At 33.0% G+C, this 13677-nt stretch overlaps 5 protein-coding genes across 5 annotated transcripts; 2 read left to right on the top strand and 3 right to left on the bottom strand.

Annotated features, from left to right (window-relative positions):
* Positions 1-2061: 2061 nt before the first annotated feature.
* Positions 2062-3827, bottom strand: LOC120775663 (protein arginine N-methyltransferase 1-like). Its single transcript, XM_040105932.1, has 2 exons — positions 2977-3827; positions 2062-2897 (listed from the first exon to the last, which is right to left on the bottom strand). Exons 1-2 carry the CDS (start codon positions 3706-3708, stop codon positions 2232-2234), a joined length of 1398 nt encoding a protein of 465 aa, XP_039961866.1. The 5' UTR covers positions 3709-3827; the 3' UTR covers positions 2062-2231.
* Positions 3828-5148: 1321 nt separating this feature from the next.
* On the bottom strand, positions 5149-7189 carry LOC120774207 (N-acylneuraminate-9-phosphatase). The gene is made up of 3 exons (XM_040103654.1): positions 6776-7189; positions 5748-6233; positions 5149-5675 (listed from the first exon to the last, which is right to left on the bottom strand). The coding sequence occupies exons 1-3, from the start codon at positions 6965-6967 to the stop codon at positions 5157-5159; spliced, it is 1197 nt and encodes a 398-aa protein (XP_039959588.1). The 5' UTR covers positions 6968-7189; the 3' UTR covers positions 5149-5156.
* A 504-nt stretch (positions 7190-7693) lies between these two features.
* Positions 7694-9804, bottom strand: LOC120774206 (RNA pseudouridylate synthase domain-containing protein 2-like). Its single transcript, XM_040103653.1, has one exon. It carries the CDS (start codon positions 9743-9745, stop codon positions 8069-8071), a length of 1677 nt encoding a protein of 558 aa, XP_039959587.1. The 5' UTR covers positions 9746-9804; the 3' UTR covers positions 7694-8068.
* A 331-nt stretch (positions 9805-10135) lies between these two features.
* On the top strand, positions 10136-11207 carry LOC120775200 (protein lin-52 homolog). Its single transcript, XM_040105263.1, has 4 exons — positions 10136-10217; positions 10276-10362; positions 10697-10801; positions 10862-11207. The coding sequence occupies exons 1-4, from the start codon at positions 10181-10183 to the stop codon at positions 11008-11010; spliced, it is 378 nt and encodes a 125-aa protein (XP_039961197.1). The 5' UTR covers positions 10136-10180; the 3' UTR covers positions 11011-11207.
* A 669-nt stretch (positions 11208-11876) lies between these two features.
* LOC120775966 lies at positions 11877-13638 on the top strand. Its single transcript, XM_040106382.1, has one exon. It carries the CDS (start codon positions 12314-12316, stop codon positions 12860-12862), a length of 549 nt encoding a protein of 182 aa, XP_039962316.1. The 5' UTR covers positions 11877-12313; the 3' UTR covers positions 12863-13638.
* The last annotated feature ends 39 nt before the right edge of the window (positions 13639-13677 follow it).

Below are 13677 nucleotides of genomic sequence, written 5' to 3' on the forward strand. Positions count from 1 at the left end.
ATTGTTGGAAAAATAATTATGAAGCATTTTGTCGGAAGTTTTTTAATGTGTAAAAATATGTTTGCTTTGCATTTGTTTTGAAAATTTTTAAATAAAAATCTGCTTACTCAAGAAGACTACGTGTGGACAGAAAATAAACTGCTTTATTGCAACGAAAAACTAAATTGTTGTCACCGAAAGATAATAAAAAATGTACAACAAGCACGCATACATAAATATACATAGTTAGGCCTCTTCTATAGCTATATACATATACTATATATGACATTCATACTATATGCACAATAGGTTTCGCGTTTACATTAGGGTGTACGATATTCTCCAAGTTAATGGTTTTTTTACGAACGCTCCCGAAAGTTTCAGTTTTTCCCCTAAAACCCTCAATCCAATGTAAACAAGCGTTTTATTTTCAATTTGAACCGTGTCTAAATCATACTACTTACATACATATATGTACCATATATAACATGGGAATTTTTGATACATATTTTGTGATAAGGCAAGTAAGTCTACTAATTTGAAAAATTGATAATCTAATACAAAATTTTCCGCTTTATAAAAAACGTCTGCATGACTTTTCCATAAAAACTTTGCTATAAAAGTTATACGCAGTTAAAGTTACACATCAAAACGGCTGAGCATTCATACAAGTGATTTATACATTTTGTGTTGCTCATACGGCATGGTGTACTAAATGAATACAGTACATTTGGTGCATAAATTTAACTTCGCGTAACTTTTAAACAAATGTTTTAATGTAAAAATTTTTTCAGATTTTATGTAGAGCGGAAATTTTTGTGTTAAAATATTACCTCTTTAAAGTTTTGTATTTATTTACTTTGGAGATAAGGCATTGATTGCAAAAGATCAAATCAAAATATCCTTATAAAATACAAAGAAAAAAATTTAAATACAAAAATGTAAGAAATTAAAATAATTTAGGCTTAACTTAAAAATAATACGCTTGTTTACTTTGGATGCTTATTTTAAGCACAAAACCGAAAATTTCTCAAGGCGTTTGCAAAAAAAAACTTAAATTGGGAAATAACGGACGCCCTGATACGTACTATTTAGCCCAAAAAGGTGGTATTGTAATTTCTTCGTGCTTGTACATAAGTACATACATACATATGTTGCCTGTATACACACCTTGAGACAAACATAAAAATATGTAAATGTTTGTACCTACATAAGTAACTAAATGAAATTGTATTGTTAACTGAAAATTGTGTTAATTCATTGAAAATATATGCAATTATTAACTTATTATGAAAACAAAACAAAAGTACTAAAATTGTTGAGATAAAACATTTAAAGCCAATATTTATAATAATTGGTTAAATATATTATGAGTGTATGCAGATGTATTAAAAAAAACATTAATAAAGTATTGAATTAATTTTTGTAATTATGGTACTTCGTTTCAAACACACAATTTCTACTAGCTAGCAGCCTTCGTTGGTTTGTGAGAGGCAACAATGTTTGGAAGTAATCCTCATGAACTGCAAGAAGCAGAGTTCGTCTACAGTTTTATTTAAAAAAAATGGTATTAAGTGTTCGAAGATACTCGAAGTGTCTAGAGTAAGTATAATACCCTTCAGAGTTGCATTTCTTATAACATAAAACGGTATAAATATATCTTTATCTTGATTTGGATCGGTCAGTTTGTATGGGAACGGTATATAATAGTGATGCGATCTGAACAGTACATTCAGAGATTGTAAACTTGCCTTGGAAAACAATCTATGCCAAATATTGTGAAGCTATTTTGGCAAACAAAAATATTTTCCATACAAAAACTGAATGTTATCAGCCAGTTTGTATGGCAGCTATATGCTATAATTGGCCTATATATACGACTTAGGGAGAAAGAAATAAAGCTTTCCTACTTTTTTCAGCACAACTCGCATTGTTTCTATTTGCCTACAAATACATATGTATATGAGGCATTATTTTGAGTAATTAACATTTGTTTGCGCAATCATATGTGCCATCTACTGCCATCCAAACAGCAAAATTAAAATCAAAATCGATATTTTTAGACAATATAAATTTATTCTTTTTAATAAATGCTCTATAATTTTTTCTTTTAGTAACGATAAATTTGGTTTAATTCGTTATCCAAATTTCAGCCTTATCTCAGTGTGTAAAACATTTCATATAAATGTACATATGTGAAGTTATAATATACTCAAAAAAATAATAGAAATATTAAACTTTTTAAAAATAATTTAGCCTTTTTTTGAGTTCTTTGCTTTTTTGTTCCTCCTCACTACGTTGCAGGGGTATGAGTAATTTCCTATTTCTACGCTGGTAGGTACAATTGTTGCCGATTTCACTTCGACTGTTTTTGTTATTGGCTCTTTAGATACACAAACACTTTTCTTTGGTGCAAGCACAGTTTTACTTTTATCGGAATTAATTTGGTTTTCATCTTTAATAATTTTGTTTTTTCCACTTGCCTCACTCTTTTCTAAAATTCTTTCATTTATTATGGCTGCATGTGGTTTAAGCCTCCAGCGCATTTCTGCTTCTAGGTGCAGATGAGCTGGGTCTCCACTGAACATTTCGAGGCTTAACTCCATATTGTTGAGATCGCAACCGTTACCAACTGAACACATTTCTATGCCACCATAATAAAGTTCACCGGCTTTGACATACACAGGTTTGTCGAAGAAAAATACGGTCTGCATCCAATGTGTACGCCACACAGAAGGATCCGTGCTTAAACCCATTGATGTATGAGACTTCGAAAAGTAAACATGGAAAAAGGTCACGATGCCATCCATGTTTCCACTACGTTGCATTTCTAACATATATTTACAACGGAATTTCAAGTCTTTCTTTGTGGCGGTGTACATGTTGAGATACTTTACGCCGAATTGAGTGCTTATCAGCTGTTCGTAGAATAATATTGAATAAAATAAAAAGATTAGTTGAGTTATCACATAATTAAGTAAATAAAAAGTTACACACCTGCTTCGGCTCCACCTGCTGAAAACAGGGTTCGGATAATGCAAAATTACGCACACATTTCATATTTACACCATACACATCGTTCCACCATTCTACACGTTCATTCTTGTGCTTGGTGTCCTCTACTGCAGCCATAAATAATTTGGCCACATCGGGTAATATAATGCCATTTTCCTTATTTAGCCATTTGTCCCGAGCATAAATTACCATATCACAAGCCGCTTGGAATAACATTGAATATCCCAACCAATTACAAATAATGATATCAACTTCATCAACTGGTAGTACAATATTCTCCAATGATCCTTTGATCACATGAATAATGTCGGCATAACCATTATCGCTTACAATTTGTTCTGTGTAGTCTACTACATTTGACGAATCCACAGCATATACATGTGCTGCACCTGCCTTGGCAGCAAACAACGAAAGAATACCCACTCCACAGCCTATGTCCAAAACCTTGCGTCCACGAAACAAGTGTTTGTTATGCATTATCGCCGCTTGAAAGAAATTTATGCAGCAAAAATCTTTCAAATGCTCAGCAATTACTTCTACGTGTGCGTTTGTATCTCTTTGAAAATCACGGGAAGTCATGGTGTACACCGATTTTGCTGGCCGTTGGTTGATTTTTGGTGAACGGCATATCTGATGTTTTTTCGTAGTCTTCGTCTGAGGTTTTTGAGGCGAGATCAGTGGAAGTGGCGTGCGAGCTGTGCCTCGTCTAGTCATTGTAAACAAATTTAATTTTTTTTTAATAAGCAAACGTGTATACACAAATATGATGGCTTTGTTTTAACGGAACAACACAGATTTTGGCGCAGAAAAGAAACAGTTTATTTAAAATTTGTTTTGGCATGAAAAACTCAAATGTCAAACAAAATAAGCTGCCACTTAAAATCTAATGCAATCAGCTGTTGAAGTGCTGAGCTCGATTATCGATTATGTATAAGAATTAAAAAAAAATTTTCTTCACATGACCAAATATTGATATTTACAGCTAATTTTTTTAAAAGCGAAACTTACTTTCAATTTGAAGTGATTATGGTAGTAATCTAGAACAAATAGACACCTCGCAATGGCTTTATTGGAATGAGTGTAACGAATTAAAATATCTGAAAGGTAAAAATGTTCGTATTTTCAACATTTTCATGTGTGGGTCAGTAGCAATCGGATATATCGAAATATTATCGATATTTGCGAATCAACAGGTGATTGTATGAACCAAATGCAAAACTTTTCCTTACTGGGTATACTGTAGTAGACCGGATATCAGGATTCAATTATATAATATAAGGTTGTTTTATTTCAGAGCGTGTAGAGGATGATGATTTTTGTAATGGTATCCAGTTGTCACTCGAAAACACATTTCATTGGTTGAAATCATAGAAGTAGTAGAAAGTAACAGTTCTTTCATAATTTTTGACTAAAGAAAGCTTATTAAACTTGATATTTTGCTCATTTCCTTACAATTATTATTAATTTTGAAAAATTGTTTGAGCTATCGACACAATCTTGTATGAATGATATACATTCGCAAATAACTGAATGATGGCCGCAAATAAAATTGTTTTCCCTATTGTTTAGTCTTTTCCATCCTATACCCGATAAAGCATTTCAAAATCATACTGACATAACATACAAAATAAAATTCACTATAATTTTCTGGTTCTCAAATACATGTTCATATTTATTTATTAAGAATATTTTTACGTCTACGAAAAATATGAAAGCAAATAAACAATGCAAAAACTTAAAAATATTGATTAAAATCTTTTAGCTGATAAATTGTATGTTTTATTTTAAAATATACATACTATTTTATATATGAATTCGAATTTATTTAGTTACGCTTAGTATATACATATGTATGAATGTACACATGCAAAATGTATATATACATTTACTACCCATAAAGCAGCGTGTAAAGCACAACCATTCGAAGCTAGTGTGCGGGGAAGAGGGTAGACTTTTACGGTAACTATCTACATACACACAAATGTGTCTAAATTATAATCACGTATGTATCACGCGAAGTTCCGAAGCCCCTTAGTTTGTTGCGATTTATTGCAATTATATAATTGTACGTTCGTTTATATTTAGGATCGTAGAATGAGCATGTATGTTTGAGGTTTACATGTGAACAATATGCACAGCCATTATTAATAATAATTAATTATTTAGCTAAACAAACTGTCCGAGCTATTTTCTGCTTCACTATTCAAATAATCCATAGTTGGTAATGACCCACCACGTCGTTGTCTGCACTGCTCTTGATTCGAACGTTCATTAAACCATTCGTCATGCGATTCTTGTTCGTTCTGTACTTGTCCAAATTGATTTGGTTGTTGTTGATGTGTTTGATGACGTTGAAGATCACTGTAACAGGTACTTATGGTTCGACTATGACTAATTTGACTACCTCTACGACGATACTGAGGTAGAACAGCTGAAGCACCGTTAACACCATGTGCTAAGGAGAATGTTGTTCCAGTATTACATTGTGCATTTGTGCCGTTTGTATGACTATTTGAATTCGCACGCACATTTCTAGTGATATTTAGTGATGGAAAATATTTATATAAATCTAACAATTGCTTGAGAGTAAAGTCTGGCTTATGTTGTACATCGTTTAAGTCAATTTCGCCTGCATTCAATGGTATCCAAAATGTAGCACTAAGTCCCGCTAGACTACCACCCTAAAAATTGTGTAGGTGCATGATATTATAAATGAGTGTAATTGTAAGGCTTTTCCGTCAATTCATACTCACTTTAATGTCGGACTCGAGTTTATCTCCAAACATTGCACATTGCGATGGAGCTACTCCTAAGTAGTTGCATGCAGCATAGAATATTTGCGGATTTGGTTTCTCCCACGGAAGATCTGATGACACTAGCATGCAATCAAAATATTGACTTACATGCAACTTGTTTATCTTTTCCCACTGTGCATTGGATGGTCCGTTGGTAATGAGGGCCAATAGAAAATTCGACTCACGAGCACGACAAAGCATTTGTATGTAATCGGCGGATAGCGCCAAATAACGATAACGTAATTTCAACCATTTTGGGTAGATTTGCTCAGCCAAATGTTTGTAGCGTGGTGGTAGTGCTTCACGCCATAAATATGTACGCCAGGAATCTAATGACGTTTGCGAGTTATCTGGGCAGCGACGAAATGCTTTCAGGAAAGATTGAGTAGCGGTGTTGGCCTCCTCTTTCGATAAACCAAATTGATTTTCAAGCACTTCACTTAACTACGTATTAAAAAAATAGAACCATAATAATAAAAAATGACTGGTACAAAATTATTGTTCAAATTTTATATTGAACAAATTTCAGTTATTAAGTCTGCATTAGTTTTTGGATTATGAAATAAAACTGAAAAACATTTCTAACATGGCAACTCTATTAATTATCCTTGAACTCCCCGGAATACGGAAAGCATTGTCCGCAACGTAAACCACTTGTCCAGTTCATTGTTTTATTAATGTGTAACTATAAATACAAGTCCGCAAATATATACATACATATTCATGTATTTACGTTCTCTGTACGCTGATTTTTGCAATTAATCAGCACTTCGGTTACGGTATTTCCGTAATCTCATCTTCCTATCCCCTGACGTATACCCGGAATTTGTATGTATCATCTATGCAAAAGTATCGCGCGTGCTAGTCCCCCTACCTCCTACCTCCCATCTCCTGTTATCAATAAAACAGTGGAAAATTTCCAACGATTTCGCGTGTATCATTGTATGCCCAACCCTACTCCGTTCTCCTTTTTCTTTCACACAAACCTTTTTGACTGCTTTCAAATCACCCGAACGCGTGGGAATCAAAGTGTTGTCCAAGTCGAAGAAAAGTGCTGTAATCTTTCTTAACTTTTCACCCAACACAGCGTTATTTATAGAAGAGCTGTTGGTCGCGGTTATACAAAAATTATCAGCATTTTTTATGCTTTTGTCGTTGGCAGTTTCACCTTCGGCCATCAGAGTATAAACTTAGTGGACAAGCGAATTTTCTCGCTGATGTAATAAACAAAATGATATATTACGCACTGTATTAATATAAATACAAATAGGAGGAACACAAGTTTATTGTGATAAGAATTTAGTTGAATATACGTGTTTAGCACCAAATTTAGCTTAACTATAATTAATTAAACAATTAAAACTAGGAGACCGAACAACTGCACACAAATTGCAGTTGAGCAGGTAAAATGGAACTGGTAGAAAAAGCGCACGGGTGATGATAAAAAGGCAAAGAGAGATATTTTAAAGAGAAAATATTTGTTATGAAGAAAGAAATATACAAAAAATGAGAACTAAGAGATGCCAGATAACATAAATCAATGTACGCGATTTATTTTCAAATGATGATTTTCATTTTTAAATCGTAATTGTCTTTAGTTTAACTTTTGGGTTTTAAATTAATTATATTTATGAGGTATAAATTTATTTTATTGGTGTATATATTCAGTTTAATGTTTGATTGCATTGCAGTGTAAAAGTTAAAGATTCCTATATATTTTCTTCTAAAAACAACTTTAGCAAAATTCTTGAAAATAACTAAACGCACTAAAAATATATTTCAATTAATGTTTATTGTATTATTTTCAACTTACGTAAACAAAAATAAGTTAGTGGAAAAATATTAGAACAACTGTGATATAAATAAAATTATACAATAATTTATTTAAAACATATTGTCCTCTCTCTATAAAACCTTAATTTTTAAATGATTGTTCCGCAGACACAAATATTATATTTTGTTTTTCGTTATTTGAATTTAACACAATTCATTGTTATAACAAATATTTAAGAATGTTTATATATTACAATTATATGTAACATTGAATTAACTGTTTTCGTTCATACAGAATTTAGAGCACTTCATTATTTCACAATGAAATTAAATGCTTAGTTAATTTACTGAATTTGTTTTTAAAGTAACTCTTCATAAACTTACACGTCAATAATAAAAACTACTTGACCAGTATAAACTGTATAAAAGTGTTCCTAATATTCATCTAATGTTTATACAAGAATGACTTAAGGCGTAGAAGGTTGGAAACCCACAATAACTTTTATTTATTCAACAGATGTTTCACTCCAATCTTTATTTGCCCAGTTTGGTAATTCTGTCTCATACGCCCAACCAGGACCTCTATATTTCCACGCGTGTAAATACATAATTAAATCGTTAGGTTTAGGATCTTTAAAACGCACTTTACACTCATAACAATGTTCATCCACAGTTGCTTTTTCTTTATTATATGCAGTATCAGGTGGATCATGGCCGGTTTGTGTACCAACTGACACTCTATTAGTCTGTCCTTTCTCCTCTTCTTCAAGGAGGGGTTTATCAATTTTATTAAGATCATTATTAACTATAGTAGAAGTTTCTGAGACTGTCTCAACTTCTTTGTCACCATTTTCTATATGATCATGTTTTTGCAATATTAGTCCTTCACTTCCAAAATCTCCATCAACACCTAACCAATTTTCTGCATTATGTACATGAATCAAATCTTTTACTAGTTCTTCATCAGTACGTCCGCCAATATCGCCGCCACGACCTTTGAGTGGTCCGAATACTTCATGATTATACAAAGGATCATTTATAATAGGATATCCTAAATATTGTAAATGAACACGAATTTGATGCATTCTTCCGGTCAAAGGCTTACATAATATAACACTTGTGGTGCCATTGTAACTGATTTTTTCAAAAGTTGTGGAGCAGTCTTTGCCTTTTGGCGATACTTTGCAAACACCAATCTTATAACTGACAACTTCAATGGGTTCCTTGCATTCAATGATACCATCAGGGAAATTTCCTTCTACACGGCACACATACTCCTTTTCAACGTCTCTATTTCTTATTTGCTGCTCAAGTAGTCTAGCCTTCTTAGGCGTGCGACCGAAGAGTAGTAAGCCGGATGTCAATCGATCCAAACGATGAATTGTGCGTAAATTCTTTAAATTATATTCCTTAGCTAAAATAAATACAACAGTATTATGTCGGTATCTACCACACGGATGAACAGGTATTGAAGCGGGTTTGTTTATAACAACAATATCCTCATCCATATGCACTATGGTGATAGCTTGATCTGTAACAGGTACTTCATGCCGATGAACCGTATTCGACAGTAAGTCGTTATGTTTTAATTTATAGTCCACTGGCACACATTCGTAATTAACCTTCAAAGATCCAGTCAGTATGCTGCGTTTATATTCCTCAGGTGGATGAGCGCGAAATTCACGTGAAAATACATCTAATATTTTCTCATCCACCCACCGTCCTTTGGTGAAGGTTGTAAAAGTAAAGTAATATGGATAAACTTTACGTAAGCCATTCTCAAAATAATAAGATGTTTCCTCATAACGGTCATCGGAGAATCCAGGGCGCTTTGCTTTGAGTGCCTTAGTTTCCAGTCTGGCTTTCTTTAAGGCATCAACTTGTTCCGTATTATCCGCTTTTCTCTTTTCAGGAAGTGCGATTTTCAGATCTTGACTTACGATAGCTGTTACATAGTTGCGAACAGGCACTGCATTGGGATCTACATTATAAAACCACGTGCATGTTAAAGGCTCAGTGCTAGGCACAGTTTGATAGATTGCGTTTTTTAAGAGCACAATGTTTTCTTCATCAACCGTCGCGTCACCATGTTGCGTCTGAGCATGTCGTGGCATTTTAAGTATAAAATGATGTTGGAAATTTGGTAACATACGGTAGAAGGTACCAAATTTCGTTAAATTCATTAAAAAATTAAATTAAGACCACAGCCACCAATTTGCAAAACAATAAAGCAAGAGAATAAAACGAATTAGCCCGAAATAGATTTGTAAACAACCTGGGATAAAAACAATTTTGGCGGCAGTAAATTAAAGCAACGGCGATATAATAAAAAATTAAGTTTTTGTACAATTACTATTGTACAATGACACTTAACGCATGCAATATAATCATTTATCATTGATTTAATATTAGCTATTAGAAATAGTTTTGTTTTATGAAATTAAACATTAATTAGTCAATTTTATCTAAAAAGTATTTGTTAAAACTTGTTCAAAAATTAGAAATAGAGTTCGAAATGCAACTCTGAACGTATTGAACGTTACTTTTGACATTTGATATCCTTTGACATTTTATATAGTCTACTTTCGCATTATTTAATTCGTATATTTTGTTTTAGCATGTCGAGCTCAAATCGAAGTCGTACACTTTTAAAAGGTTTATTCAATTAACAATAATAATTAATAGAAGCTAATACTTCAACAAATGTTTACAGGGTCTTTGATAAAAGAGGACTCACCCGAGGATGGATTGTATTCGCTGGAAAAATTACGCACGTCCCCCGAATTGTGGCCTGAAAAAAGTGAGTGATGTTAAATAGAAATTTAAATAACGAAAAATATTAAGAAAAAGAAGCTATATAGTATATACTTTGGTTCTTGTTATATATTTGGTATTAAAGTCCCACTTTTACACGTTTTGTTAATTCAATATAAATAAGAGCTTTTCAAAAACACATCCATTTAGTTTTTAGGGTATGTTATTTTTTCGCAGGTTTTTTATTTCTACTATTTGTTCACAACACAAGTCTTTTTTTGTTAAATGAACGATTCACACAAAATGAAATGATACAAATAAATTCATGTTTAAGTAGTTATGTCAAAAGTTTTGAAGTTTGAATTTTGTTGACTTTGCAGTTCCTGGTATAAGTAATTTTATAGCAATGAGTGACACTCCTATACGCACCCCGGTACCGCAGTGGTCCAAGGATCTCTCACAGGAGGACATAAATGCCATGATACGTAAGTGCACCCTTTACTGAATTATTAAATAAATACTAAAGTAATTGTAATACTTTACAGAGCTTAGCAATATGCCCTTCAGTAATCTAATAATGGAAATAAAGAAAATGTACGATGAAGCCTATCAATTGGGTGTATCGGAGGCCAAGGAAATGACACGCGGCAAATACTTGGGTATTTTTAACAATGCCAAAAAGAAATCCATATGATTTCAAACCACATTTAATTTTAGTTTGGGTTAAATATTTGTAATAATTTTAAAAATAATAAATTTACATAAAATAGTTTTAATTGTGCAAACACTGATAGATTTAAATGAGTACAAATGCATTTATAAAAAAAAAAATAAACAATGAAAATGAGAGACTTGTAAAACTTAAATAAAACGTGAATGCTTTGAAAATCAATTCAACGTTATTTGTGCTTGTGCGTTTTGCAAATAATAGAAAAGTAAAGAAAATTTACGAAAATTCCGTTGTAGCGCTTGCGCACAAACAAACAGATCCCTTATGGACACTTGCAGCCTTACGTATGTATAGGGTAGTTAATTAACGAATAACTTTAGATTATGCACGTAATATCCAACTAATGTTACAAAATGAAAGGAAACTGATATGGGCTCCCATGAACGTAGCCAGGTTAAGCTTGAGGCAGTTCCATGAGAAGATTTCGAAAACGTTTTGATGAACTTAAATATGGAAAGATAATTATGCAATAAGAACAAAATTGTTAGCTTTGTAGAATAGACTACAGAATTGATGTAGTAGTGATCGCGGGGTTCGATCTGAATTACGGCCCAATTTCAAAAATTTGGTAATAATTTCAAGCGTTTTAGAGTAGCAATAGTTATCTTCGAACGCATTTCTGACATTCGTATGTAGAAAAATGTTATTTAGTACAAATTATAATGGAGGACTTTTGGTAAATCTTATTTTTTTAATTTATCACCATTCCGAAAAAAAACCTTTAGTAACTGTAACTCTTTGGTAACATTAATAATTTGCACCCTATATCTTCATTGACGTCTTCTTGGATCTACTCAAATGTATTTGGCTATCGATTGCATTCAGCATTTGCTCGCATCCAGTTTTGTTTACCAGCAGATAAAACACGCAAACGAAACGCGCAGCAGCCGACACTAACATTTGGAGTATTTTCTAAAATACAACTATTAATTTGCAACAGCTTAAAGTATAATTTTAATTGTTTAACACATTTACTTATGTGCGACGTTCAAGTAAAATAATGAAAACGGAAAATTAATTTAATAAGAAACTGCACGTTTTCTTCAGTTAGATTCTTATACTATATAGCAGCCAACTGGTGCATCGCACTCACACACATCAACTCGGTCACAATCACTCGACGCGACCTTGCCCCACTTTGTGTCAGTGTTGGTAAAACGCCCTATCAACCCCCAACAATACGAGCCAACGAACTAAATACAAAATTAAAGCCATATACAAACTTACATAAATCCATACATATAAATCTACGCTGCAATCCATTGTCATGGTTGAGGAAGGCGGCTGTCTTAGACAAACAGGCGCTTCGTTGTCGACCAGTATGGTGGCCAGTGCGAACCCAGGCAGCAATGTCAAGGGCGGTAAATACGTGTGGTCAGATCGTGAGTTGCTGATGCACTTACAAAATTACACACCCCTCATATTGCTCATTGACTTTGTGGAGAAGACGCGCACAAAACGCTTTTATGAGGCTGGTGAACGCTACGAAATACTTATGCTCATATTCATTATGCGTAAGGGAGCACCATTTTGTGAAAATAAGCGTTTTCCCGAAGAATATTGGGTCAATCTATCAGTGGGTCCTATTGCTGAAGCATTTGATCGTTTGTCGGCCGCTATCGACATACCGGATCCGCAGTTGCCAATACATATGACCGTTACGGACTTAACCAGTTGGAAGCAACAATTCGACGCAGCAATTTTAGATATACGTCGCTTTGCGTACTACACAGAACCGCTGATGTTAGCCGATGTGGGCGTTTATAATCGTACAACATTTGAGGAACGTTTTGGCTTACATTGGCGTATTGATTAGGCTGAATTTTAATTTTACTAATTTATATGCATCAAGTGGTTTGCTAGTATTGCTGAATTCCTTTTTCTTGTTATTTCCTCTTTGTGCTTGCGTACGCCACTTTTTGCGCTAAAATTGCGCGCTATTATTTCCGTATCCGTTGTGGACGAAAAAGGCAAAGTAGAAACGAAAAAATTGTATGTGAAAACAAAGAAATTAAAACTGTGCCTTTACATTCGCAAGTTAATGAATTCACTGAAAAAGTGAAATTCTACAACTTTTTAAATAAACGGAAATATTTAAAGAAAATGCATATATATTTATGTACATACATAAGTGCACATTATTTAGTGAAATAATCGCTATACATATATGTACAAAAATGAGGGATTGAACAAAGGAATTTAAAAGAACAAGCGGGTGATATCATCTAGCAATTGTGGAAAATTAAATGCTACTTAAACAAGATTACGCTCTATGAATGAATACATATACATACATATGTACACATTCATATATAAAATTTATGAACTCATCAATGTAACTTCCGTTCGAACAATCAACGTAATTTAGCTCCAAACAGCTGAGCGAAAAGAAATGTGAAATTTAGCTGTAATTTAAATTTTAAATAAGCATCTTAATTATATATATATACATACATATATTATATAAATTAAATATATATATGTAATAATAAATTGTATTTGGGGCAAAGTCATGTAATGGCTATGGTTAAAGAAATGTGGGCTCTTTTTGTCTGTTATACTAAATAAAAGGTGTTATTTCCTGCAAAAGCAGAATTTTGAATTTTAGTAATCATTCGCATAGCGACTGGA

Source organism: Bactrocera tryoni, chromosome 4 (genome assembly GCF_016617805.1).
Source record: "Bactrocera tryoni isolate S06 chromosome 4, CSIRO_BtryS06_freeze2, whole genome shotgun sequence".
Classification (NCBI taxonomy): domain Eukaryota; kingdom Metazoa; phylum Arthropoda; class Insecta; order Diptera; family Tephritidae; genus Bactrocera; species Bactrocera tryoni.

Excerpts from the sequence above, each read along its gene's own strand:
- LOC120774207 (XM_040103654.1), bottom strand. The coding sequence starts at position 6,967 with ATGGCCGAAGGTGAAACTGCCAACGACAAAAGCATAAAAAATGCTGAT. Across the intron at positions 6,234-6,775 it reads ATTTGAAAGCAGTCAAAAAG|TTAAGTGAAGTGCTTGAAAA; the intron begins GTTTGTGTGAAA and ends TTTAATACGTAG. Across the intron at positions 5,676-5,747 it reads AACTCGAGTCCGACATTAAA|GGTGGTAGTCTAGCGGGACT; the intron begins GTGAGTATGAAT and ends CACAATTTTTAG.
- LOC120775663 (XM_040105932.1), bottom strand. The coding sequence starts at position 3,708 with ATGACTAGACGAGGCACAGCTCGCACGCCACTTCCACTGATCTCGCCT. Across the intron at positions 2,898-2,976 it reads AGCAGGTGGAGCCGAAGCAG|CTGATAAGCACTCAATTCGG; the intron begins GTGTGTAACTTT and ends TTCTACGAACAG.
- LOC120774206 (XM_040103653.1), bottom strand. The coding sequence starts at position 9,745 with ATGAATTTAACGAAATTTGGTACCTTCTACCGTATGTTACCAAATTTC.
- LOC120775966 (XM_040106382.1), top strand. The coding sequence starts at position 12,314 with ATGGTTGAGGAAGGCGGCTGTCTTAGACAAACAGGCGCTTCGTTGTCG.
- LOC120775200 (XM_040105263.1), top strand. The coding sequence starts at position 10,181 with ATGTCGAGCTCAAATCGAAGTCGTACACTTTTAAAAG. Across the intron at positions 10,363-10,696 it reads CGAATTGTGGCCTGAAAAAA|TTCCTGGTATAAGTAATTTT; the intron begins GTGAGTGATGTT and ends TTGACTTTGCAG. Across the intron at positions 10,802-10,861 it reads GGACATAAATGCCATGATAC|AGCTTAGCAATATGCCCTTC; the intron begins GTAAGTGCACCC and ends AATACTTTACAG.